General features: G+C 39.1%; 1 protein-coding gene across 3 annotated transcripts in view; it reads right to left on the reverse strand.

Moving 5' to 3' along the window:
* ccdc88b (coiled-coil domain containing 88B) overlaps window positions 1–27,284 on the reverse strand; it is a 231,135-nt gene that overhangs the window by 61,029 nt on the left and 142,822 nt on the right. For all 3 annotated transcript variants that reach the window (XM_061930450.2, XM_061930449.2, XM_072912467.1), the window contains 4 exons: window positions 23,523–23,846; window positions 12,673–12,834; window positions 9,476–9,753; window positions 3,250–3,393 (listed from right to left, as the gene is read on the reverse strand). In XM_061930450.2, the coding sequence (XP_061786434.1) occupies window positions 3,250–3,393; window positions 9,476–9,753; window positions 12,673–12,834; window positions 23,523–23,846 (908 nt within the window). The remainder of the gene's footprint in view (window positions 1–3,249; window positions 3,394–9,475; window positions 9,754–12,672; window positions 12,835–23,522; window positions 23,847–27,284) is intronic.

A 27,284-nucleotide genomic window follows, 5' to 3' on the forward strand; every position in this document is an offset into this window, starting at 1 on the left:
TTATGACAAAAGTCATCATTTTACTGTAGAAGCTAACTGTTAATGGCCACTATAGTCTTAGTAGCGTAGTGTATTAGTTCATCCTACGGTCACATATGGGTTGTCGTACGTCAGCACCGGAAGTCGTAAAATCAACTGTTTACCTTGCGGGTGTTTTTTGGGGATGAATAGGAAAGTCGTTCTTTAGCTGCCATCTTGTTTGATCATATATTGCTGCCTTTGCACCTGTCAATGTTTACTTTTGTATGCACATTAAATCAACAAAACATCCTGACTTTGGAGCAATGTTCACGGACTCTAGTATTTGGCTCTCTATTATTGGGACCATGATTTATGTCATCACTTGTTCACACCTCCTCATATGGAAGCTACTTTTCCTTCTTGGTGTCTCAAGAAGGGTAGAAGTACAAGAACACACACACACACACACACACATGCGCGCACACACACGCACACAGTCAAGAGCTTTGCTCATTCCTCATGTCCCGCAGTGTGCTTTGGATCAAGTGCTGGCTAAATGAAATCCATTATTATAATATTACGCAACATAACGAGCCACGCAGCTACATACTTCTTATGATGGGACCTGGAAAAGAAATGATTGATGTGCAGGATGTACTTTGAAACTATGGCCTGGGAAAGTTTATTGAAGCAAGCAATCATCTGCAGCATCAACACTCCAGTGAGATCTAATGTTCACAGTGGGGAACCTTTGCAATATTCCGTAGTAAATAAACACCAGCCCAAGATGATTTTATCTTCCCAGTGTGTCTTCAGAGCTTTTAGGATGAAATGGAGCACATGCCGACATGTACAGAAGTTGTTATCGTGCGTGATTATCGCACGATCAAAAAGATGTTGTGACAGGATGTTTGACAGGTGACATCTGAAGCACTACGTGGTTGTCATCATTATCTCATGATGTTCATTAATTCGATGATTGTAGATATTGCGACTGCTTGTTTGATCCCTGAACACTGATCACCCACGAGCAAGGCACCAAATGCAAGCCCAAAGAAATGAGGGGCTGTCATTGCACCTGATTCGGAAACCTCTTATTGTACAAACTTGTCCATTTACCAGCCGCGGATCGAATAAAAATGTGTTTTCTTGTACAAACCTTGTCTCGGTGAACAAATGTTTCATCCACACACTGGGCCCCATTCAGCAATAAGTTCCTAACGTTTCCTCTTATCTTTCTTTCGAAGTGATTTCCTCAGAGGAGTCCATTCAAATTCATGACGTGTTCTTAAACGGCCAAATTGTTCCCACCTGCTGTTCTTAAGTTGCTGAATGCCAAATGGTTAACGCGTGCGTGTCCATCATAATTTGCATATAACCACACCCTTATTTCCCCAATATGCATATTACATGCTATTATGAATGTTACTACATGACATATATACTTACATCATGTATATATTACATGTTATTATGAATGTTACTACATGACATATATACTTACATCATGTATATATTACATGTTATTATGAATGTTACTTCATGACATATATATTTACATCATGCTTATATTACATGTTATTATGAATGCTACTAGATATTACATATATACTTACATCATGTATGTATTACATGTTATTATGAATGTTACTACACTACATATATACTTACATCATATATATATTACATGTTATTATGAATGTTACTACATGACATATATAATTACATCATGTATATAATGTTACTACATTACATATATACTTACATCATGCATATAATACATGTTATTAAGAATGTTACTACATGACATATATACTTACATCATGTATATATTACATGTTATTATAAATGTTACTACATGACATATATACTTACATCATGTATATATTACATGTTATTATGAATGTTACTTCATGACATATATACTTACATCATATATATTACATGTTATTATGAACGTTACTACATTTCATATATACTTACATCATGTATATATTACATTGTATTATGAATGTTACTACATGACATATATGCTTACATCATGTATATATTACATGTTATTATGAATGTTACTATGTTACATATATACTTACATCATGTATATATTACATGTTATTATGAATGTTACTAGATACTACATATATACTTACATCATGTATATCAATCAATCAATCAATGTTTATTTATATAGCCCTAAATCACAAGTGTTACATGTTATTATGAATGTTACTACATGACATATGTACTTACATTATGTATATATTACATGTTATTATGAATGTTACTACATGGCATATATACTTACATCATGTATAAATTACATGTTATTATGAATGTTACTACATGACATATATACTTACATCATGTATATATTACATGTTATTATGAATGTTATTACATGACATACTTACATCATGTATATATTATACATGATGTAATATATTACATCATGTATATATTACATGTTATTATGAATGTTACTACATGACATATATACTTACATCATGTATATACTACGTGTTCTTATGAATGTTACTATATTGCATATATACTTATATCATGTGTATATTACATGTTATTATGAATTTTACTACATGACATATATACTTACATCATGTATATATAACATGTTATTATGAATGTTACTACATTACATATAAATATACATCATGTACTGTATATATTACATGTTATTATGAATGTTATTACATTACATATACATTTACATCATGTATACCTTAATGGAGGTGTTTTTAAAAGCTTTTATAGGTGGAATAGAGCGACGACCATAAGCTCCATTGTAGGCAGACTTTTGATCGCATTTATTGAATATTTAGATTTTTTTTTTTTTTTTTTTTTAAATACTCGCCTCATCATGTCTTTCATAATGATTGTGAATGATAGGCGACATTTAAAAAGAAAAGTGCGGTTCCCCTTTAAATCACATTTATTTTCAAAACAAGATAAAACTAGACTTTTTAGTAATATTTGAAATATTTAATTCAGTTTTATTTTCTTTTATCAGCTATTTTTTCGTTGCGTTTTTAAACCAGTCAGATATTTTTGGGGCTCAAACTTGAGCAAAAAGTTTGACCAGCCCAAACAAAACTCAATGATTGGTTTAATAGTTGCTGATTAGCACGTCTTTTAAGTGAGCCGTTTAAAGGCCTGCTATTAGTTCAATCACACGACATTGTTGTATCATTAGCAATCAGTTGTATCAATGTGATTGTGACAACTAACTCAGTACATTTGCACCTGATGGGAGCTTAATGGCGGTCTAGTCACCTCTCGCCGTCTTCCTTCAGCCTCTCCAGCTCTCGCTCTCTTTCCAATCTGTGCTGGGCTTCAGCTTCCATCTCCTCTCTCGCCCTTTTCATCTCTCGCTCTCTCTCCTCCAGCTGGCTCTTAGCGTCCAGCAGCTCTTTGTGGCTGCACATCACACCACACACACACATTTAATAATAATAATAATAATAATAATAATAATAATAATAATAATAACAACACACATTTAGACAAACTAACACACATTTAGACAAACTGTAAACACAGCCTGGCAGGAGAAAATGAGGGTAAAAAAAAACGGAAACTGGGGGAAAATGCAGGTACGGTCCTGGTCAAAAGTGTACGTACACTTGTAAAGAACATCATGTCATGGCTGTCTTGACTTTACAACATACTTGCCAACCTTGAGACCTCCGATTTCGGGAGGTGGGGGGTGGGGGGGCGTGGTCGGGGTGGGGCGGGGGCGTGGTCGGGGGCGGGGCTAAGAGGGGAGGAGTATAATTACAGCTAGAATTCACCAAGTCAAGTATTTCATGTATATATATATATATATATATATATATATATATATATATATATACATATATATATATATATATATATATATATATATATATATATATAAGAAATACTTGACTTTCAGTGAATTCTAGCTATATTTATATATTTTATTATATATATATATATATATATATATATTTTATTTATATATATTTTATTATATATATATATATATATATATATATATATATATTTTATTATATATATATATATATATATATATATATATATATATATATATATATATATATAAAAGAAATAATTGAATTTCAGTGTTCATTTATTTACACATATACACACACATAACACTCATCTACTCATTGTTGAGTTAAGGGTTGAATTGTCCATCCTTGTTCTATTCTTTGTCACTATTTTTCTAACCATGCTGAACACCCTTTCGCAGGTACCCAGAAAGGTTTCCAGTACCACCAAAAAAACTGAATCTCTGAAGACAGTATAAAAATCTGTGTTAAAGGTGTACTGTTTGTATAATAAGAAAATTATTTTTTACAAATGAGGTTTAAGAGTTCAGTACTAAAAAAAAAAGAAAATAATGTGGCTTAAGTACAGTTTTTTAATCGAGCTGCTGCATTTTTTGGTTGGGTTGTTTATTTATTTTGAGTAACTTCTATACATTTCTAAAAGGGGAGGAATGTAATAGTGATCTATGTTTGTCTGTTGCCATCTCCTGGTGAATGTTGGCTATAGCGTACTGGGGTTACTTTTTAGTTGGCCAAAGATTTACGTGGTGTTGCGCACACGACGTCACTCAGGTCCGCATGGAGCTGGAGGGGGCGTGGCTTCCAGCTCCGCCTGAATTTCGGGAGATTTTCGGGAGAAAATTTGTCCCGGGAGGTTTTCGGGAGAGGCGCTGAATTTCGGGAGTCTCCCGGAAAATTCGGGAGGGTTGGCAAGTATGCTTTACAATCATTTCTACAACTCTTATTTTTTTGTGATAGAGTGATTGGAGCACATACTTGTTGGTCACAAAAAATATTCATGAAGTTTGCTTTTTTTATGAATTTATTATGGGTCTACTGAAAATGTGAGTAAATGTGCTAGGGTCAAAATGTTAATATTTGCTTAAACGTCCCTTGGCAAGTTTCACTGCAATAAGGCGCTTTTGGTAGCCATCCACAAGCTTCTGCTTGAATTTTTCACCACAAAAATTGGTGCAGTTCAGCTAAATGTGTTGCTTTTCTGACATGGACTTGTTTCTTCAGCATTGTCCACACCTTTAAGTCAGGACTTTGGGAAGGCCATTCTAAAACCTTCATTCTAGCCTGATTTAGCCATTCCTTTACCACTTTTGAGGTGTGTTTGGGGTCATTGTCCTGCTGGAACACCCAACTGCACCCAAGACCCAAAATCCAGGCTGATGAATTTAGCTCAAGGGTAGGGAACCTATGGCTCTAGAGCCAGATGTGGCTCTTTTGATGACTGCATAAATCTTAGCTGACATTGCTTAACACGATAAGTAATGATTAATTCAGCAGTCTTAAAAATAACGTTCAAAATATAAAACATTCTCATGCATTTTAATCCATCCATTCGTTCTCTACCGCACCTGTTCAAGAAGTCGCATTAATGGTAAGAAGTATTTTATTTATTATTGGTTAGCTTCAGAATAACAATGTTATTAAAAATAATAAGAGACTTATTATACTCTAAAAATGTTGGTCTTACTTAAAGGGGAACAATATCACAATTTCAGAAGGGTTAAAACCATTAAAAATCAGTTCCCAGTGGCTTATTTTATTTTTCTAAGTTTTTTTCAAAATTTTACCCATCACGCAATATCCCTAAAAAAAGCTTCAAAGTGCCTGATTTTAACCATCGTTATATACACCCGTCCATTTTCCTGTGACGTCACACAGTGATGCCAACACAAACAAACACGGCGCATAGAACAGCAAGCTATAGCGACATTAGCTCAAATTCAGACACGGATTTCAGCGGCTTAAGCGATTCAACAGATTACGCATGTATTGAAACGGGTGGTTGTAGTGTGGAGGCAGGTAGCGAAAACGAAATTGAAGAAGAAACTGAAGCTATTGAGCCATATCGGTTTGAACCGTATGCAAGCTGTCATGTCTGTGTGATCATGTTTTTGTTTTGGTCATGTTCGGTTTTGTTTTTGGACTTTTTGTGCACTTTTGTTTTGTCACCATAGCAACCATTAGTTTTCACCTGCCCTCACGACTCACGCACCTGTCTTTAATCATGTCACTATTATTTAAACCCATTGTTGCCAGGAAGTCTCCCTGGCGACATTATACCCCTGATTTTCTGCTTCTATCTCTGTTTACCTCTGCGCACTTCATGCCATGTCAAGTAAGTTTTTTCTATTCATGCCACAGTTAGCGACTTTTGTTCATGTCCATAGTTTTTTGCCGACGTGCAAGTTTTTTTTTGTTTCGTTAGTCAAGTTTGTACTTCTGCCTTGAGCGCGCTTTTTGTTCCTTTGTTAGTGTAAAATAAATAATGTCTTCACCTTCACGCCATGTCTGGTCCAAATGTTCATTTGCACCACGGGAGAACAAACCACGCCATAGTCCAAGTCTTGACACAAGCGAAACCGACGAAAACGACACGACAGCCAGCGACACGGGAGAAAGCGAGGACGAATTCGGCGATCGCCTTCTAACCAACGATTGGTATGTGTTTGTTTGGCATTAAAGGAAACTAACAACTATGAACTAGGTTTACAGCATATGAAATACATTTGGCAACAACATGCACTTTGAGAGTGCAGACAGCCCAATTTTCATCAATTAATATATTCTGTAGACATACCCTCATGTCAGCAGGCCAGGGAAGCTAGGGTCGATATTCTTCTCTTGATCATCTTCGGTGGCATAAGGGACAGTGTGAGCCAAGACATCCAGGGGGTTTAGCTCGCTCGTCTGCGGCAACAAACTGCCGCCATTGCTTGCCGTGCTACCGAGGTCCTTTGTCCCTGAATTGCTCACACACTCCGGCAGATTCAATGGGGGTCTGGCGGCAGATTTCTTTGACTTTATCGTTGGAAATGCATCTGCTTTGAGTGTCGCAGGATATCCACACATTCTTGCCATCTCTGTCGTAGCATAGCTTTCGTCGGTAAAGTGTGCGGAACAGACGTCCAATTTCTTGCCACTTTCGCATCTTTGGGCCACTGGTGCAACTTGAATCCGTCCCTGTTCGTGTTGTTACACCCTCCGACAACACACCGACGAGGCAAATGTCTCCAAGGTACGGAAAACAGTCGAAAAAACTGATTTGACTCGGTGTTTGAGAAAATGGCGGATTGCTTCCCGATGTGACGCCACGTTGTGATGTCATCGCTCCGAGAGCGAATAATAGAAAGGTGTTTAATTCGCCAAAATTCACCCATTTAGAGTTCGGAAATCGGTTAAAAAAATATATGGTCTTTTTTCTGCAACATCAAGGTATATATTGACGCTTTCATAGGTCTGGTGATAATGTTCCCCTTTAAGTTACGAGATCAACTTTAGATATATATGTCGATTTTATGCTTTTAATGCGCTTTTGTCAAAGAAAACTTTGATGTTTTTATATGGCTACTACACAATATATGCAATATTTACCACATAAAACATTTTAAAGTGAAATATTTGAAGCCCTGAAAATAATTCAATATAACATGGATTTTTTGTAATAATTTTTTTTTTTTTTTTGAGCAATGGCAAAAAAAATAAAAATAAAGAAAGACAAAAGAAAGCTTTTGTGTCAACATTGCAACTTTTTCTCGTTAGATTTCACCTCAGTTACAATAGTATTTCCAGAATGTGTGGCGGGCCGGTAAACAATCAGCTGCGGGCCGCAAATGGCCCCCGGGCCGCACTTTGGACACCTCTGCTGTATGTCTACTTTTGACCCAGCACATTTGCTCACATTTTCAGTAGACCCATAATAAATTCATAAAAGAAGCAAACTTCATGAATGTTTTTTGTGACCAACAAGTACAAACCCCGTTTCCATATGAGTTGGGAAATTGTGTTAGATGTAAATATAAACGGAATACAATGATTTGCAAATCCTTTTCAACCCATATTCAGTTGAATATGCTACAAAGACAACATATTTGATGTTCAAACTGATAAACATTTTTTTTTTTTGCAAATAATCATTAACTTTAGAATTTGATGCCAGCAACACGTGACAAAGAAGTTGGGAAAGGTGGCAATAAATACTGATAAAGTTGAGGAATGCTCATCAAACACTTATTTGGAACATCCCACAGGTGAACAGGCAAATTGGGAACAGGTGGGTGCCATGATTGGGTATAAAAGTAGATTCCATGAAATGCTCAGTCATTCACAAACAAGGATGGGGCGAGGGTCACCACTTTGTCAACAAATGCGTGAGCAAATTGTTGAACAGTTTAAGAAAAACCTTTCTCAACCAGTTATTGCAAGGAATTTAGGGATTTCACCATCTACGGTCCGTAATATCATCAAAGGGTTCAGATAATCTGGAGAAATCACTGCACGTAAGCAGCTAAGCCCGTGACCTTCGATCCCTCAGGCTGTACTGCATCAACAAGCGACATCGGTGTGTAAAGGATATCACCACATGGGCTCAGGAACACTTCAGAAACCCACTGTCAGTAACTACAGTTGGTCGCTACATCTGTAAGTACAAGTTAAAACTCTCCTATGCAAGGTGAAAACCGTTTATCAACAACACCCAGAAACGCCGTCGGCTTCGTTGGGCCTGAGCTCATCTAAAATAGACTGATACAAAGTGAAAAAGTGTTCTGTGGTCTGACGAGTCTACATTTCAAATTGTTTTTGGAAACGTCGTGTCCTCTGGACCAAAGAGGAAAAGAATCATCCAGATTGTTATAGGCGCAAAGTTGAAAAGCCAGCATCTGTGATGGTATGGGGGTGTATTAGTGCCCAAGACATGGGTAACTTACACATCTGTGAAGGCACTATTAATGCTGAAAGGTACATACAGGTTTTGGAACATCATATGTTGCCATCCAAGCAACGTTACCATGGACGCCCCTGCTTATTTCAGCAAGACAATGCCAAGCCACGTGTTACATCAACGTGGCTTCATAGTAAAAGAGTGCGGGTACTAGACTGGCCTGCCTGTAGTCCAGACCTGTCTCCCATTGAAAATGTGTGGCGCATTATGAAGCCTAAAATACCACAACGGAGACCCCCGGACTGTTGAACAACTTAAGCTGTACATCAAGCAAGAATGGGAAAGAATTCCACCTGAGAAGCTTAAAAAATGTGTCTCCTCAGTCCCCAAACGTTTACTGAGTGTTGTTAAAAGGAAAGGCCATGTAACACAGTGGTGAACATGCCCTTTCCCAACTACTTTGGCACGTGTTGCAGCCATGAAATTCTAAGTTAATTATTATTTGCACATCAAATATCTTGTCTTTGTAGTGCATTCAATTGAATATGGGTTGAAAAGGATTTGCAAATCATTGTATTCCGTTTATTTTTACATCTAACACAATTTCCCAACTCATATGGAAACGGGGGTTTGTATGTGCTCCAATCACTCTATCACAAAAAAATAAGAGTTGTAGAAATGATTGCATAGTCAAGACATCCATGACATGATGTTCTTTACAAGTCTACGTACACTTTTGACCACCACGTATGGTAGCGATTGGAGAGATCTGATTGGACGTCATCACCTGCCCTCCAGTTCTCGGTGTTGCGCCTCCAGGCTGCGGTGGCCGCTGCGTAAGCGGGAGTGTTTGTCCAGGAGTTCCTCTAGCTCCGCCTCCTGACGCTGCTGCAGCGCCATCATCCTCTCGTGGTCCCGCCTCAGGGCCTCCGTCCTGGCCGCCGACTCCTCCCGCTCCCGTGACCACACCTCGGACTCGGCCCTCAGCGCCGCACACCTGGCCTCGCTCTCGCCAGAGCGCGCCAGCACCGCTGCATGCTGGGAGTTCAGAGTGGCTTGTTCCACCTGTGCATGGAAGAATAGACGGAATACCTCAGAGTGAGGACAAGTATCTACTTTCATGGAAGTCTTGAGTGCCTCTGGACGAACAACGTGGGTACTTGGGAGTACTTCAAAGTAAAAGACTGTTCAAGTCCCTGCTTATGGGAAGTGTTGTTCAACAGGTGCCACTTTGATACCTGAAAGCTGCAAATAGGGAAAGTGTTTACTTGTAACGCCATATTATGTAATAACAATGCAATATGCAACAGTGTCATACATTTTCACCTCATCATGTAAGAACTTGGACGCACCAATAGGAACATATTGCATATTGCAAAAGTTAATAACAAAATGTGGGTGGTGCTATTCAAAAAATAAAAATAATTTTAACAATTTGGTGCATTATGTGACAAATCATCTAATTTGATGCCTTAAAGGGGAACAGCATTTTTTTATTATTTTTTTGCCTATTCTTCACATTAATTATAAAAGACATGACAATGTACAAACCCCGTTTCCATATGAGTTGGGAAATTGTGTTAGATGTAAATTTAAACAAAATACAATGATTTGCAAATCATTTTCAACCCATATTCAATTGAATGCACTACAAAGACAAGATATTTGATGTTCAAACTCATGAACTTTATTTTTTTTTTGCAAATAATAATTAACTTAGAATTTCATGGCTGCAACACTGTGTTACATGGCCTTTCCTTTTAACAACACTCAGTAAACGTTTGGGAACTGAGGAGACATATTTTTTTAAGCTTCTCAGGTGGAATTCTTTCCCATTCTTGCTTGATGTACAGCTTAAGTTGTTCAACAGTCCGGGGGTCTCCGTTGTGGTATTTTAGGCTTCATAATGCGCCACACATTTTCAATGGGAGACAGGTCTGGACTACAGGCAGGCCAGTCTAGTACCCGCACTCTTTTACTATGAAGCCACGTTGATGTAACACGTGGCTTGGCATTGTCTTGCTGAAATAAGCAGGGGCGTCCATGGTAACGTTGCTTGGATGGCAACATATGTTGCTCCAAAACCTGTATTTACCTTTCAGCATTAATGGCGCCTTCACAGATGTGTAAGTTACCCATGTCTTGGGCACTAATACACCCCCATACCATCACAGATGCTGGCTTTTCAACTTTGCGCCTATAAACAATCCGGATGGTTATTTTCCTCTTTGGTCCGGAGGACACGACGTCCACAGTTTCCAAAAACACTGATAAAAATGAGGAATGCTCATCAAACACTTATTTAGAACATCCCACAGGTGAACAGGCAAATTGGGAACAGGTGGGTGCCATGATTGGGTATAAAAGAAGATTCCATGAAATGCTCAGTCATTCACCAACAAGGACGGGGCGAGGGTCACCACTTTGTCAACAAATACGTGAGCAAATTGTTGAACAGTTTAAGAAAAACCTTTCTCAACCAGCTATTGCAAGGAATTTAGGGATTTCACCATCTACGCTCCGTAATTTCATCAAAAGGTTTAGAGAATCTGGAGAAATCACTGCACGTAAGCAGCTAAGCCCGTGACCTCCGATCCCTCAGGCTGTACTACATCAACAAGCGACATCAGTGTGTAAAGGATATCACCACATGGGCTCAGGAACACTTCAGAAACCCACTGTCAGTAACTACAGTTGGTCGCTACATCTGTAAGTGCAAGTTAAAACTCTCCTATGCAAGGCGAAAACCGTTTATCAACAACACCCAGAAACGCCGTCGGCTTCGCTGGGCCTGAGCTCATCTAAGACGGACTGATACAAAGTGGAAAAGTGTTCTGTGGTCTGACGAGTCCACATTTCAAATAGTTTTTGGAAACTGTGGATGTCATGTCCTCCGGACCAAAGAGGAAAATAACCATCCGGATTGTTATAGGCGCAAAGTTGAAAAGCCATCATCTGTGATGGTATGGGGGTGTATTAGTGCCCAAGACATGGGTAACTTACACATCTATGAAGGCGCCATTAATGCTGAAAGGTACATACAGGTTTTGGAGCATCCAAGCAACATTACCATGGACGCCCCTGCTTATTTCAGCAAGACAATGCCAAGCCACGTGTTTCATCAACGTGGCTTGATAGTAAAAGAGTGCGGGTACTAGACTGGCCTGCCTGTAGTCCAGACCTGTCACCCATTGAAAATGTGTGGCGCATTATGAAGCCTAAAATACCACAACGGAGACCCCCGGACTGTTGAACAACTTAAGCTGTACATCAAGCAAGAATGGGAAAGAATTCCACCTGAGAAGCTTAAAAAATGTGCCTTCTCAGTTCCCAAACGTTTACTGAGTGTTGTTAAAAGGAAAGGCCATGTAACACAGTGGTGAACATGCCTTTTCCCAACTACTTTGGCACGTGTTGCAGCCATGAAATCAAATATGTTGTCTTTGTAGCATATTCAACTGAATATGGGTTGAAAATGATTTGCAAATCATTGTATTCCGTTTATATTTACATCTAACACAATTTCCCAACTCATATGGAAACGGGGTTTGTATATTTCTCACCTAAAAGCCGTAAAAGGGCGGGACATAATGCTCACAACACGATGGTAGGTTAGCGCCCTCTAGCTGTCCGTGTAAAGGTCGCAAACAGCCCTTTTAGAACAGGTTACATTTTAACCATATTCAGCAGTCATGTCAAATTCCCTCCCCTCTAAATGATGGCTGGTGTTTTCCAGGTGATGGTTTGAAGAAGAGCTAATTGAGCACGTTCACAACCTCTGCCGTCTTTGTCACGCTGCCATGACTCATTATTTCCACTGGCAAGTCTCCGCACGTCTGCTTCCATGCGGAAAAAACCTGCCGTGTCCTACAAGCACCTGTCTGCTTTGTGCTCATTGTGACCACGCCTGTATCAGACCGTGTCCCCGTGTGGTGTCACCCGTGTTGTGTCACTTATGCCGACCGTGTCCCCGTGTGGTGTCACCTGTAGCTGAGTGTTGAGCGTCTGCAGGCGGGTGCACGAGTCCTGCAGGCTGAGCGAGTGTCGACGCAGCGCCTCCAGCTGCTCCCTCAGGTGCTGGCAGGCCTCCTGGGACTGGCACAGGCGGGACAACAAAGCCTCCTGTCCTGCCTGCGCCACGGCTCTCTGACACAGGTGTGATGCAAGTGGGGGGGAAAGAGAGAGATAGAGAGAGAAGGTAAATATTTAATCACCATTTCCCTGCCAAATACATGTAGACTTGTGGGAACAATGACAGACCTTTTGTGGTCAAAATGCTTTGGAAAGCATGACATCCTCAACTTTTACAAAAGCCTAAAAGCAGTGACGTTGTCACGTTGTGTAAATGGTGAATAAAAAGAGAATACAATGATTTGCAAATCCTTTTCAACTCATATTCAATTGCAAAGACAAGATATTTTTATTTTATTTTATTTTTTGCAAATAATCATGAACTTAGAATTTAATGGCAGCAACACATTGCAAAAAAAGGCATTTTTACCACTGTGTTACATGGCCTTTCCTTTTAACAACACTCAGTAAAGGTTTGGGAACTGAGGAGACACATTTTTGAAGTGGAATTATTTCCCATTCTCGCTCAGCTTAAGTTGTTCAACAGTCTCCCTTCTGATATTTTAGCCTTCATCTTGCACCACACATTTTCAATGGCATCGTCTTGCTGAAATAAGCAGGGGCGTCCACGATTACAACACATGTTGCTCCAAAAGCTGTATGTACCTTTCAGCATTAAAGGTGCCTTCACAGATGTGTAAGTTACCCATGGCACTAATTCACCCCCATACCATCACACATGCTGCCTTTTACACTTTGCGCCTAGAACAATCCGGATGGTTCTTTTCCTCATTGGTCCAGAGGACACCACGTCCACAGTTTCCAAAAAAAACCGATTTGAAATGTGGACTCGTCAGACCACAGAACACTTTTCCACTTTGCATCAGTCCATCTTAGCGAAGGGTTTCTGGGTGTTGTTGATAAATGGCTTTGGCTTTGCATAGTAGAGTTCTAACTTGCACTTACAGATGTAGCGAGATTACAAAGAGAAACATAGCCAGGACGTGTGATCTCGCTAGAAAGATGTCCAGGCATCGAGTAATTGTCTCTGGCCCCCTGCCTGCGAGAGGCAATGATGAGAGATATAGCAGATTAGTCTCGCTTAACAAGTGGCTGGCTAGCTTCTGTAGACAACAGGGACTAACGTTTATTGATAATTGGCCCTCTTTCTGGGGCAAACCAGGCTTGCTGATGAGGGACGGCCTTCACCCTAACCAGGAAGGCGCCATCATCCTGTCTAAGAACATAGACTACTGTTTAAGTCACATTTGACTAACTACACTAGAGCAAGCCCGGTCACAGGCAATTACAGAGCTTGCTAGTCCGGGTGAGGAGTCAGTTAAGCTAGAACTAGCCAGCACCAGGCTGGATAATTCCTGTACGCATAGCAATTTTCTTAGAATAACACACAACTCACATAATGTGTTTTCTGCTGTGAATGTGTCCGGGGTAGATATGCATTCTACTGAGGTGGCAAATCATGATGCGTTCAGTCGATCGCAGCATCAAGCAAACAATCTGAAAATTCCCGTCGTATCATTTCCTAGATATGGTCGAAACTATTTAAAGTGCACTATGTATAATAAACGCAACATTATTAATATTTCTACTACGGATAATTTAAACAAAAACTCGTCAAAACAGCCCAATACTTATAGTATGGGCTTTTTAAACATAAGATCATTGTCTCCCAAAACGCTATTAGTTAATGAGGTCATTAGAGACAACAATCTTAACGTCATTGGTCTTAGCGAAACCTGGCTCAAACCAGACAAATTTTTTGCGCTAAATGAGGCATCTCCTCCTAACTATACGAATGCGCATATTGCCCGTCCCCTTAAAAGGGGTGGGGGGGTCGCACTAATATGCAATGAAAACTTTAACCTTACCCCTAACTTAAATAATAAATACAAATCGTTTGAGGTGCTTACTATGAGGTCTGTCACACCGCTGCCTCTCGATATGGCTGTTATCTACCGCCCCCCAGGGCCCTACTCGGAATTTATTAATGAATTCTCAGAGTTCGTTGCTGATCTAGTGACGCACGCAGACAATATAATCATAATGGGGGACTTTAATATCCATATGAATACCCCATCGGACCCTCAGTGCGTGGCGCTCCAGACTATAATTAATAGCTGTGGTCTTACACAAATAATAAATGAACCTACGCATCGCAACGGCAATACGATAGATCTAGTGCTGGTCAGGGGTGTCACCACCTCCAAAGTTATGGTACTCCCGTATACTAAAGTAATGTCCGATCATTACCTTTTAAAATTCGAAGTTCTGACTCATTGTCAACAAACTAATAATAATAATAACTGCTATAGCAGCCGCAACATTAATGCTGCCACAACGATGACTCTTGCTGACCTACTGCCTTCGGTAATGGCACCATTCCCAAATTATGTCGGCTCTATTGATAACCTCACTAACAACTTTGAAGATGCCCTGCGCAAAACCATTGATAGTATAGCACCGCTAAAACAAAAAAGGGCCCCTAAAAGGCGCACCCCATGTTTTACAGAAGAAACCAGAGCTCATAAATTATCATGTAGAAAGTTGGAACGCAAATGGCGCGCGACCAAGCTTGAGGTTTTCCATCAAGCATGGAGTGATAGTTTAATATCGTATAAACGCATGCTTACCTTAGCTAAAGCTAAATATTACTCAAATCTCATCCGCCTCAACAAAAACGACCCTAAATTTTTGTTTAGTACAGTAGCATCGCTAACCCAACAAAGGACTCCTCCCAATAGCTCCACCCACTCGGCAGATGACTTTATTAATTTCTTTAATAAGAAAATTGAACTCATTAGAAAGGAGATTTAAGACAACGCATCCCAGCTACAACTGGGTTCTATGAACACAGATACAACTGTATCTACGACGGATACTGCAATACAAAATAGTCTCTCTCTTTTTGATGAAATAACATTAGAGGAACTATTACAGCGTGTAAGCGGGATAAAACAAACAACATGTTTACTTGACCCACTTCCTGGGAAACTTATCAAGGAGCTTTTTGTATTATTAGGTCCATCAGTGCTAAATATTATAAACTTATCACTTTCCTCTGGCACTGTTCCCCTAGCATTCAAGAAAGCGGTTATTCATCCTCTGCTCAAAAGACCTAACCTTGATCCTGACCTCATGGTAAACTACCGACCGGTGTCCCACCTTCCCTTTATTTCGAAAATCCTCGAAAAAATTGTCGCACAGCAGCTAAATGAACACTTAGTGTCTAACAATCTCTGTGAACCTTTTCAATCCGGTTTCAGAGCAAATCACTCTACGGAGACAGCCCTCGCAAAAATGACTAATGATCTACTGCTAACGATGGATTCTGATGCGTCATCTATGTTGCTGCTTCTTGATCTTAGCGCTGCTTTCGATACCGTCGATCATAATATTCTATTAGAGCGTATCAAAACACGTATTGGTATGTCAGACTTAGCTTTGTCGTGGTTTAACTCTTATCTTACTGACAGGATGCAATGCGTCTCCCATAATAATGTGACCTCGGACTATGTTAAGGTAACGTGCGGAGTTCCTCAGGGATCGGTTCTTGGCCCTGCACTCTTTAGTATTTACATGCTGCCGCTAGGCGACATCATACGCAAATACGGTGTTAGCTTTCATTGTTATGCTGATGACACCCAACTCTACATGCCCCTAAAGCTGACCAACACGCCGGATTGTAGTCAGCTGGAGGCGTGTCTTAATGAAATTAAACAATGGATGTCCGCTAACTTCTTGCAACTCAACGCCAAGAAAACGGAAATGCTGATTATCGGTCCTGCTAAACACCGACATTTATTTAATAATACCACCTTAACATTTGACAACCAAACAATTACACAAGGCGAATCAGTAAAGAATCTGGGTATTATCTTCGACCCAACTCTCTCCTTTGAATCACACATTAAGAGTGTTACTAAAACGGCCTTCTTTCATCTCCGTAATATCGCTAAAATTCGTTCTATTTTATCCACTAGCGACGCTGAGATCATTATTCATGCGTTCGTTACGTCTCGTCTCGACTACTGTAACGTATTATTTTCGGGTCTCCCTATGTCTAGCATTAAAAAATTACAGTTGGTACAAAATGCGGCTGCTAGACTTTTGACAAGAACAAGAAAGTTTGATCATATTACGCCTATACTGGCTCACCTGCACTGGCTTCCTGTGCACTTAAGATGCGACTTTAAGGTTTTACTACTTACGTATAAAATACTACACGGTCTAGCTCCGTCCTATCTTGTCGTCCGAAATCTGCGTTCAAAGAACTCCGGCTTATTAGTGATTCCCAGAGCCCCAAAAAAAGTCTGCGGGCTATAGAGCGTTTTCTATTCGGGCTCCAGTACTATGGAATGCCCTCCCGGTAACAATTAGAGATGCTACCTCAGTAGAAGCATTTAAGTCCCATCTTAAAACTCATTTGTATACTCTAGCCTTTAAATAGCCCCCCTGTTAGACCAGTTGATCTGCCGTTTCTTTTCTTTTCTCCTCTGCTCCCCTTTTCCTTGAGGGGGGGGGGGGGCACAGGTCCGGTGGCCATGGATGAAGTGCTGGCTGTCCAGAGTCGGGACCCGAGGTGGATCGCTCGCCTGTGCATCGGCTGGGAACATCTCTGCGCTGCTGACCCGTCTCCGCTCGGGATGGTGTCCTGCTGGCCCCACTATGGACTGGACTCTTACTATTATGTTGGATCCACTATGGACTGGACTCTCACAATATTATGTCAGACCCACTCAACATCCATTGCTTTCGGTCTCCCCTAGAGGGGGGGGGTTACCCACATATGCGGTCCTCTCCAAGGTTTCTCATAGTCATTCACATCGACGTCCCACTGGGGTGAGTTTTTCCTTGCCCTTATGTGGGCTTTGTACCGAGGATGTCGTTGTGGCTTGTGCAGCCCTTTGAGACACTTGTGATTTAGGGCTATATAAATAAAGATTGATTGATTGATTGATTGATAGCGACCAACTGTGGTTACTGACAGTGGTTTTCTGAAGTGTTCCTGAGCCCATGTGGTGATATCCTTTACACACCGACGTGGCTTTTTGATGCAGTACCGCCTGAGGGATCCAAGGTGCGTAATATCGTAGCTTACGTGCAGTGATTTTTTCAGATTCTCTGAACCTTTTGATGATATTATGGAGCGTAGATGGGGAAATCCCTAAATTCCTTGCAATAGCTGCTTGGGAAATGTTGTTCTTAAACAATTTTCTCAGGCGTTTGTGGACAAAGTGGTGACCCTCGCCCCCGTCCTTGTTTGTGAATGACTGAGCATTTCATGGAAGCTGCTTTTATACCCAACCGTGGCACCCACCTGTTCCCAATTAGCCTGTTCACCTGTGGGATGTTCCAAATAAGTCTTTGATGAGCATTCCTCAACTTTCTCACTCTTTTTTGCCACTTGTGCCAGCTTTTTTTTAAACATGTTGCAGGCATCAAATTCCAAATGAGCTAATATTTGCAAAAAATAACAAAGTTTCTCAGTGTGAACATGAAATATCTTGTCTTTGCAGTCTATTCGAATTGAATATAAGTTGAAAAGGATTTGTTGTATTCTCTTTTTATTTACCATTTACACAACGTGACAACTTCTCTAGTTTTGGGGTTTGTATAATTAAAACGTTTTGCAGGATGGCGGCCACGTTTTTTAACCAATCTTGCTGAAATGTTACTTGTCCGTACCGTACCAAATCACATGGTAACCTGGCTCAACGCCCCCAAAAGTACAGTAGCACATCGGGCTGTGTGAGAAATTTCAAGTCAAACTTTGTGGTTTGATTACGGCGCCACCATGTGGTGTGATCACCAGCAAAAATAATAGCTATTTTTTCCACACAACCGCATGCCTAACTTTCAAATAAATGCATGCCACTTCCCAAATGTATGCAATTACAACTGGAGTCTTTCCACCAGCACAATAATCCAATTAAAGCATGAGTGACACATGTAGAATTGGCTTTCTAAATGAATAAACCATATTTAGCTAAAGCTCCCAAGGCAAAGAAAAACGTGGCGCTTGTAACCCAAATTGCAAAACACAAAAACCTCAGCTTGGCACCTGCTCTCTTTTCCATTTTGGAATATTTTTGCATCACTTTGCTTATCTTTAATACCCGTGCCGGAACTACAAACCCCGTTTCCATATGAGTTGGGAAATTGTGTTAGATGTAAATATAAACGGAATACAGTGATTTGCAAATCATTTTCAACCCATATTCAGTTGAATATGCTACAAAGACAACATATTTGATGTTCAAACTGATAAACACTATTTTTTTTGCATTAACTTTAGAATTTGATGCCAGCAACACGTGACAAAGAAGTTGGGAAAGGTGGCAATAAATACTGCTAAAGTTGAGGAATGCTCATCAAACACTTATTTGGAACATCCCACAGGTGTGCAGGCTAATTGGGAACAGGTGGGTGCCATGATTGGGTATAAAAGTAGATTCCATGAAATGCTCAGTCATTCACAAACAAAGATGGGGCGAGGGTCACCACTTTGTCAACAAATGCGTGAGCAAATTGTTGAACAGTTTAAGAAAAACCTTTCTCAACCAGCTATTGCAAGGAATTTAGAGATTTCACCATCTACGGTCCGTAATATCATCAAAGGGTTCAGAAAATCTGGAGAAATCACTGCACGTAAGCAGCTAAGCCCGTGACCCTCGATCCCTCAGGCTGTACTGCATCAACAAGCGACATCAGTGTGTAAAGGATATCACCACATGGGCTCAGGAACTCTTCAGAAACCCACTGTCAGTAACTACAATTGGTTGCTACATCTGTAAGTGCAAGTTAAAACTCTCCTATGCAAGGCGAAAACCGTTTATCAACAACACCCAGAAACGCTGTCGGCTTCGCTGGGCCTGAGCTCATCTAAGATGGACTGATACAAAGTGGAAAAGTGTTCTGTGGTCTGACGAGTCCAAATTTCAAATTGTTTTTGGAAACTGTGGACGTCGTGTCCTCCGGACCAAAGAGGAAAAGAAACATCCGGATTGTTATAGGCGCAAAGTTGAAAAGCCAGCATCTGTGATGGTATGGGGGTGTATTAGTGCCCAAGACATGGGTAACTTACACATCTGTGAAGGCGCCATTAATGCTGAAAAGCACATACAGGTTTTGGAGCAACAAATGTTGCCATCCAAGCAACGTTACCATGGACGCCCCTGCTTATTTCAGCAAGACAATGCCAAGCCACATCTTACATCAACGTGGCTTCATAGTAAAAGAGTGCGGGTACTAGACTGGCCTGCCTGTAGTCCAGACCTGTCTCCCATTGAAAATGTGTGGCGCATTATGAAGCCTAAAATACCACAACGGAGACCCCCGGACTGTTGAACAACTTAAGCTGTACATCAAGCAAGAATGGGAAAGAATTCCACCTGAGAAGCTTAAAAAATGTGTCTCCTCAGTTCTCAAATGTTTACTGAGTGTTGTTAAAAGGAAAGGCCATGTAACACAGTGGTGAACATGCCCTTTTCCAACTACTTAGGCACGTGTTGCAGCCACAAAATTCTAAGTTAATTATTATTTGCAAAAAAAAAAAAAAAAGTTTATGAGTTTGAACATCAACTATCTTGTCTTTGTAGTGCATTCAACTGAATATGGGTTGAAAATAATTTGCAAATCATTGTATTCCGTTTATATTTACATCTAACACAATTTCCCAACTCATATGGAAACGGGGTTTGTACATCCTCTTCCCACCAACAACAAAGTCCCCGACCTTGATGTCCACACAGGTTCTATGGTCTGAGTTTTTGTCAGGGAGAAATGTCTCTGGCAGAGAGGAGGGCAGAAAAAAGGAAAAAAAAAAAAAAGGTAAAGCGAGAGGGAAAAAACTGAGATAAGGAGGATGAAGAGTGGCTGAGGTGACTTTATAGGAAGTGATGGCCAGATAAAGCGTCTGCAAATAACGCTTCACAATCGCCAAGTGGGCGCTATTGTGAGTGGAGAAGCCCTCTGGCAAAGAGTTTCCACCTAATATGGATCATTTCCTTCCCCTAAACAACGCACACGTCCTGCAGATAAGATCCACACACACACACACACACACACACACACACACACACACACACACACACACACGTTCTTGTATTTGTTACCCTCTTGAGACCACCGTCTCTAGATATATAAAGAAGTGTATTTACAACATTAATAATATATACATACTATGCAAATATAAAAAAGCTTGTTGTGAAAAATAATCGGAATTTCACAAGAAGAAGGTCACAATTTCACAAGAAAAAGGTCACAATTTCACAAGAAAAACTTTGAATTTTGGCAGTATTATAAAAAAAGTCCTCATTTTACTCAACGCAAGCCAAAATTTTACAAGAAAAACTGAACATTTGTGCGATCTTATGATAATTATGGAATTTTACTCAATAACAGTCGCTTAAAAGCTTAAGGCTTAAAATTTTGGCAATTTTATGAAAAGAGTCGTAATTTTACTCGACAAAAGTCACAATTTTTATAAGAAAACTTTATAATTTTGGCAATTATATAATAACAATCGGAATTTTACTCTGCAAAATGACGACAAAAGTCATCATTTTACTCAAAAAATGTCACTATTTTACAAATTATTTTGATAAAAGTCAGAATTGTATATGACAAATGTCACCATTTTGCATTAAAAAGTAATAATTTGACGAGAAAATATTGCAGCATTACAGAAACAGAAAGAATACGAGAAATTGTGTCCCAGCTTTATAAGAAAAAGGTCGACACATTGTGAGAAAAAGACTGCTATTAGTAAATTTTTTTGTTCGTTTGTAATTGTTTTTTAATCTTCATTATTTACTTCAAGTTATTAGAGTATGTCTCAATATACATATTTATTTACTTTTTTAATTAATTTTGGCCAAAGGGGGCGCATTTAAAAAATTTACACACACTTGTTATTTCATATGTTGACCATTGGGAGAGCTTTTTTTTTTTCTTTTTTTTTTTTGATTTTTTTTTTTTGTGAGCACTTTTAAAAGCGACACACGGTCAATTTGAAAAATCCCTCCTTTTCGGAACCACCCTCATTTTGATGGATTTCACCACCGGGGTTGCAAATGAGATCTCTATTTTTTTGTTTTTTTCTTCTTTAGCTGCCGTCTTGTTTGATCATATATTGCTGCCTTTGCACCTGTCAATGTTTACTTTTGTATGCACATTAAATCAACAAAAAATCCTGACTTTGGAGCAATGTTCACGGACTCTAGTATTTGGCTCTCTATTAGATGCAATGTTATTGGGACCATGATTTATGTCATCACTTGTTCACACCTCCTTATATGGAAGATACTTTTCCTTCTTCATGTCTCAAGAAGGGTAGAAATGCAAGAACACAAACACACATACACACTCACACACACACACACGTTCTTGTATGTGTTACCCTCTTAAGACCACCCTTTCTAGATATATAAAGAAGTGTATTTACAACATTAATAATATATACATACTATGCAAATATAAAAAAGCTTGTTGTGAAAAGTAATCGGAAATTCACAAGAAGAAGGTCACAATTTCACAAGAAGAAGGTCACAATTTCACAAGAAAAATGTAGACTTTTGGCAGTATTATAATAAAAGTCCTAATTTTACTCAACGCAAGTCAACATTTTACAAGAAAAACTGAACATTTCTGCAATATTATGATACAAGTTGGAATTTTACTCAATAACAGTCGCTTAAAAGCTTAAAGCTTAACATTTTGGCAATTTTATGAACAGAGTCGTAATTTTACTGGACAAAAGTCACAATTTTTATGAGAAAACTTTAAAATTTTGGCAATCATATAATAACAATCGGAATCTTACTCGGCAAAAAAAATGACAAAAGTCATAATTTTACTCAAAAAATGTCACTATTTTACAAAAACAAAAATGGCAATATTGTGATAAAAGTCAGGAATTTATATGACAAATGTCACCATTTTGCATTCAAAAGTAATAATTCTACGAGAAAATATTGCAGTATTACAGAAACAGAAAGAATACGAGAAATTGTGTCCCAGTTTTATAAGAAAAAGGTCGACACATTGTGAGAAAAAGACTGCTATTAGTACATTGTTTTGTTCGTTTGTAATTGTTTTTTAATCTTCATTATTTACTTCAAGTTATTACAGTATGTCTCAATATACATATTTATTTACTTTTTTAATTAATTTTGGCCAAAGGGGGCGCATTTAAAAAATGTCACACACTTGTTATTTCATATGTTGACTTTATTTTTTTTAATTTTTTTTTTTGTTTTTTTTGTGAGCACTTTTAAAAGCGACACACGATCAATTTGAAAAAACCCTCCTTTTTGGGACCACCCTCATTTTGATGGATTTCACCACCGGGGTTGCAAATGAGATCTCTATTTTTTTGTTTTTTTCTTCTTTAGCTGCCGTCTTGTTTGATCATATATTGCTGCCTTTGCACCTGTCAATGTTTTTTTTTGTATGCACATTAAATCTAAAAAAAAATCCTGACTTTGGAGCAATGTTCACGGACTCTAGTATTTGGCTCTCTATTAGATGCAATGTTATTGGGACCATGATTTATGTCATCACTTGATCACACCTCCTCATATGGAAGATACTTTTCCTTCTTCATGTCTCAAGAAGGGTAGAAATACAAGAACACACACACACACACACACACACACACACACACACACACACACACACACACACACACACACACACACACACACACACACACCATTCAATGCTCAAATTCATTTACACACCTCTTTTTCCAGCTCTAACCACCTGGGACTGAGCGGGCTCTCTGTGGACTCCTGGGCGGTCACAACCAGGTCCTGACTTGTGTGGTCTTCAGGGGACTGAGAGGCATCCATGTTTGAAGGCTCCGAATTTGGATTACAATCCCTTTTCGTTCCCAACTGGAGATGAGGTCCGCTTTCATCCAGAGAGCATGTGGTCGACTCCCGTGATCGCTTGAGGGTGTCCGTTGCACTTTTTGGTTCAGTTTGAGCTTTTTGGAGCTCCTGGTTTAGACGTTGGACTTCAGAGGAAAGATTGTGAGAACAAGTCTGCTGGCTGGACAGATCCTGGTAGGAGAATAGACATTGTTATCATCAAACACTAGGAATACAGGATATAAAATATGAAAAACAACAAAAGTTTCCCTTCGAACCATCCGGTCGGTATAAGCGAAAGTGAAAATTGGAAACCCTTCAGGTGGTGTGTGGATATAGAGGGCTTTGGATTTTTCTACATTTCCCACAATGCATTGCCGGTGGCCATTTTGGCAGGCTTCGTTTGTAAATATGCTAATTGTTGCTGATCATTTATCCCGTCATACTCATAACATGTTTGCGATTGTCAAACTGCCACAATCGAGGTGGGCTAGAGCTTGTTTAGGCTTTTTCAAATGACATAGCTCAACTAGTCTGGGTATGGCATTAGGTATAAGCGAAAGTGATTGGTCACATCGAGTCTTGGACTTAGATTGTTACATCTAGTCTTAGACTTATATTTGTTACATCGAGTCTTAGATTTAGATTGTAACATCGAGTCTTAGACTTAGATTTGTTACATCGAGTCTTAGATTTAGATTGTAACATCGAGTCTTAGATTTAGATTGTTACATCGAGTCTTAGACTTAGATTGGTCACATCTAGTGTAAGACTTAGATTGGTTACATTTACTCTTAGACATAGATTGGTCACATCCAGTCTAAGACGTAGATTATTCACATATAGTCTTAGACATAGATTGGTCACATCTAGTCTTAGATTAGACTGGCTACATTTAGTCTTAGACTTTGATTGGTCACATCTAGTCTTAGACTTAGATTAATAATAATAATAATAATAACTGAAATTTATATAGCGCTTTTCTAAGTACCCAAAGTCGCTTTTACATGTAGAACCCATCAATCATTCACACCTGGTGAGACTTTAGACTGGTTCCATTTAGTCTTAGACTTAGATTGGTCACATCTACTCTTAGACTTAGACTGGTTACATTTAGTCTTGGACTTAGATTGGTCACATCTAGTCTTAGACTTAGACTGGTTACATTTAGTCTTGGACTTAGATTGGTCACATCTAGTCTTAGACTTAGATTGGTCACATCTAGTCTTAGACTTAGACTGGTCACATCTAGTCTTAGACTTAGACTAGTCACATTTAGTCTTAGACTTTAGACTGGTTCCATTTAGTCTTAGACTTAGATTGGTCACATCTAGTCTTAGACTTAGATTGGTCACAACTAGTCTTAGACTTAGATTGGTCACATCTAATCTTAGACTTAGATTGGTCACATCTAGTCTTAGATTAGACTGGTTACATTTAGTCTTAGACTTAGACTGGTCACATCTAGTCTTAGACTTAGACTAGTCACATTTAGTCTTAGACTTTAGACTGGTTCCATTTAGTCTTAGACTTAGATTGGTCACATCTAGTCTTAGACTTAGATTGGTCACAACTAGTCTTAGACTTAGATTGGTCACATCTAATCTTAGACTTAGATTGGTCACATCTAGTCTTAGATTAGACTGGTTACATTTAGTCTTAGACTTAGATTGGTCACATCTAGTCTTAGACTTAGATTGTTACATTGAGTCTTAGACTTAGATTGTCACATCTAGTCTTAGACTTAGATTGTTTCATCTTGTCTTAGACTTAGATTGTTACATCTAGTCTTAGACTTAGATTGTTACATCTAGTCTTAGACTTAGATTGTTACATGTAGTCGTAGACTTAGATTGGTCACATCTCGTCTTAGACTTAGATTGGTCACATCTAGTCTTAGACTTAGACTGGTCACATCTAGTCTTAGACTTAGACTAGTCACATTTAGTCTTAGACTTTAGACTGGTTCCATTTAGTCTTAGACTTAGATTGGTCACATCTAGTCTTAGACTTAGATTGGTCACAACTAGTCTTAGACTTAGATTGGTCACATCTAATCTTAGACTTAGATTGGTCACATCTAGTCTTAGATTAGACTGGTTACATTTAGTCTTAGACTTAGACTGGTCACATCTAGTCTTAGACTTAGACTAGTCACATTTAGTCTTAGACTTTAGACTGGTTCCATTTAGTCTTAGACTTAGATTGGTCACATCTAGTCTTAGACTTAGATTGGTCACAACTAGTCTTAGACTTAGATTGGTCACATCTAATCTTAGACTTAGATTGGTCACATCTAGTCTTAGATTAGACTGGTTACATTTAGTCTTAGACTTAGATTGGTCACATCTAGTCTTAGACTTAGATTGTTACATTGAGTCTTAGACTTAGATTGTCACATCTAGTCTTAGACTTAGATTGTTTCATCTTGTCTTAGACTTAGATTGTTACATCTAGTCTTAGACTTAGATTGTTACATCTAGTCTTAGACTTAGATTGTTACATGTAGTCGTAGACTTAGATTGGTCACATCTCGTCTTAGACTTAGATTGGTCACATCTAGTCTTAGACTTAGACTGGTTACATTTAGTCTTAGACTTAGATTGGTCACATTTAGTCTTAGACTTAGACTGGTTACATTTAGTCTTAGACTTAGGTTGGTCACATCTAGTCTTAGACTTAGATTGGTCACATCTAGTCTTGGACTTACACTGTTCACATCTAGTCTTAGACTTAGATTGGTCACATCTAGTCTTTGACTTAGATTAGTCACATCTAGTCAAAGACTTAGATTGGTCACATCTAGTCTTACACTTAGATTGGTCACATCTAGTCTTAGACTTAGACTAGTCACATCTAGTCTTAGACTTAGATTGGTCACATCTAGTCTTGGACTTAGTTTGGTCACATCTAGTCTTAGACTTGGATTGGTCACATCTAGTCTTAGACTTAGACTAGTCACATCTAGTCTTAGGCTTAGATTGGTCACATTTAGTCTTGGACTTAGTTTGGTCACATCTAGTCTTAGACTTATATTGGTCACATCTAGTCTAAGACTTAGATTAGTCACATCTAGTGTTAGACTTAGACTAGTCACATCTAGTCTTAGACTTAGATTGGTCACATCTAGTCTTGGACTTAGTTTGGTCACATCTAGTCTTAGACTTGGATTGGTCACATCTAGTCTTAGACTTAGACTAGTCACATCTAGTCTTAGGCTTAGATTGGTCACATTTAGTCTTGGACTTAGTTTGGTCACATCTAGTCTTAGACTTATATTGGTCACATCTAGTCTAAGACTTAGATTAGTCACATCTAGTGTTAGACTTAGATTGGTCACATTTAGTCTAGCGGCTGGTGCCAAAACCCCAAATGTTTATACTCCAAAACCAGGAGGGTGTGACTGGGTAAGGATGGTTTCACCCTGTCATAGTGAGAAAAACTACTGTTTTGATGCAAAACAAGCAATCCTATCTGTCAAAGCCAATGACAAAAAAATAGCTAATGTGTAACACACTTCGACGACTGTCGTTTGCTTTTACAGTTAGGATTGCTTGTTTGCATTAAAACGGTCGTTTTTCTCACTACCATAGGGTGAAACCATCCTTGCCCAGGCACACACTCCTGGTT

Source organism: Nerophis lumbriciformis, linkage group LG36 (genome assembly GCF_033978685.3).
Source record: "Nerophis lumbriciformis linkage group LG36, RoL_Nlum_v2.1, whole genome shotgun sequence".
Lineage (NCBI taxonomy): Eukaryota > Metazoa > Chordata > Actinopteri > Syngnathiformes > Syngnathidae > Nerophis > Nerophis lumbriciformis.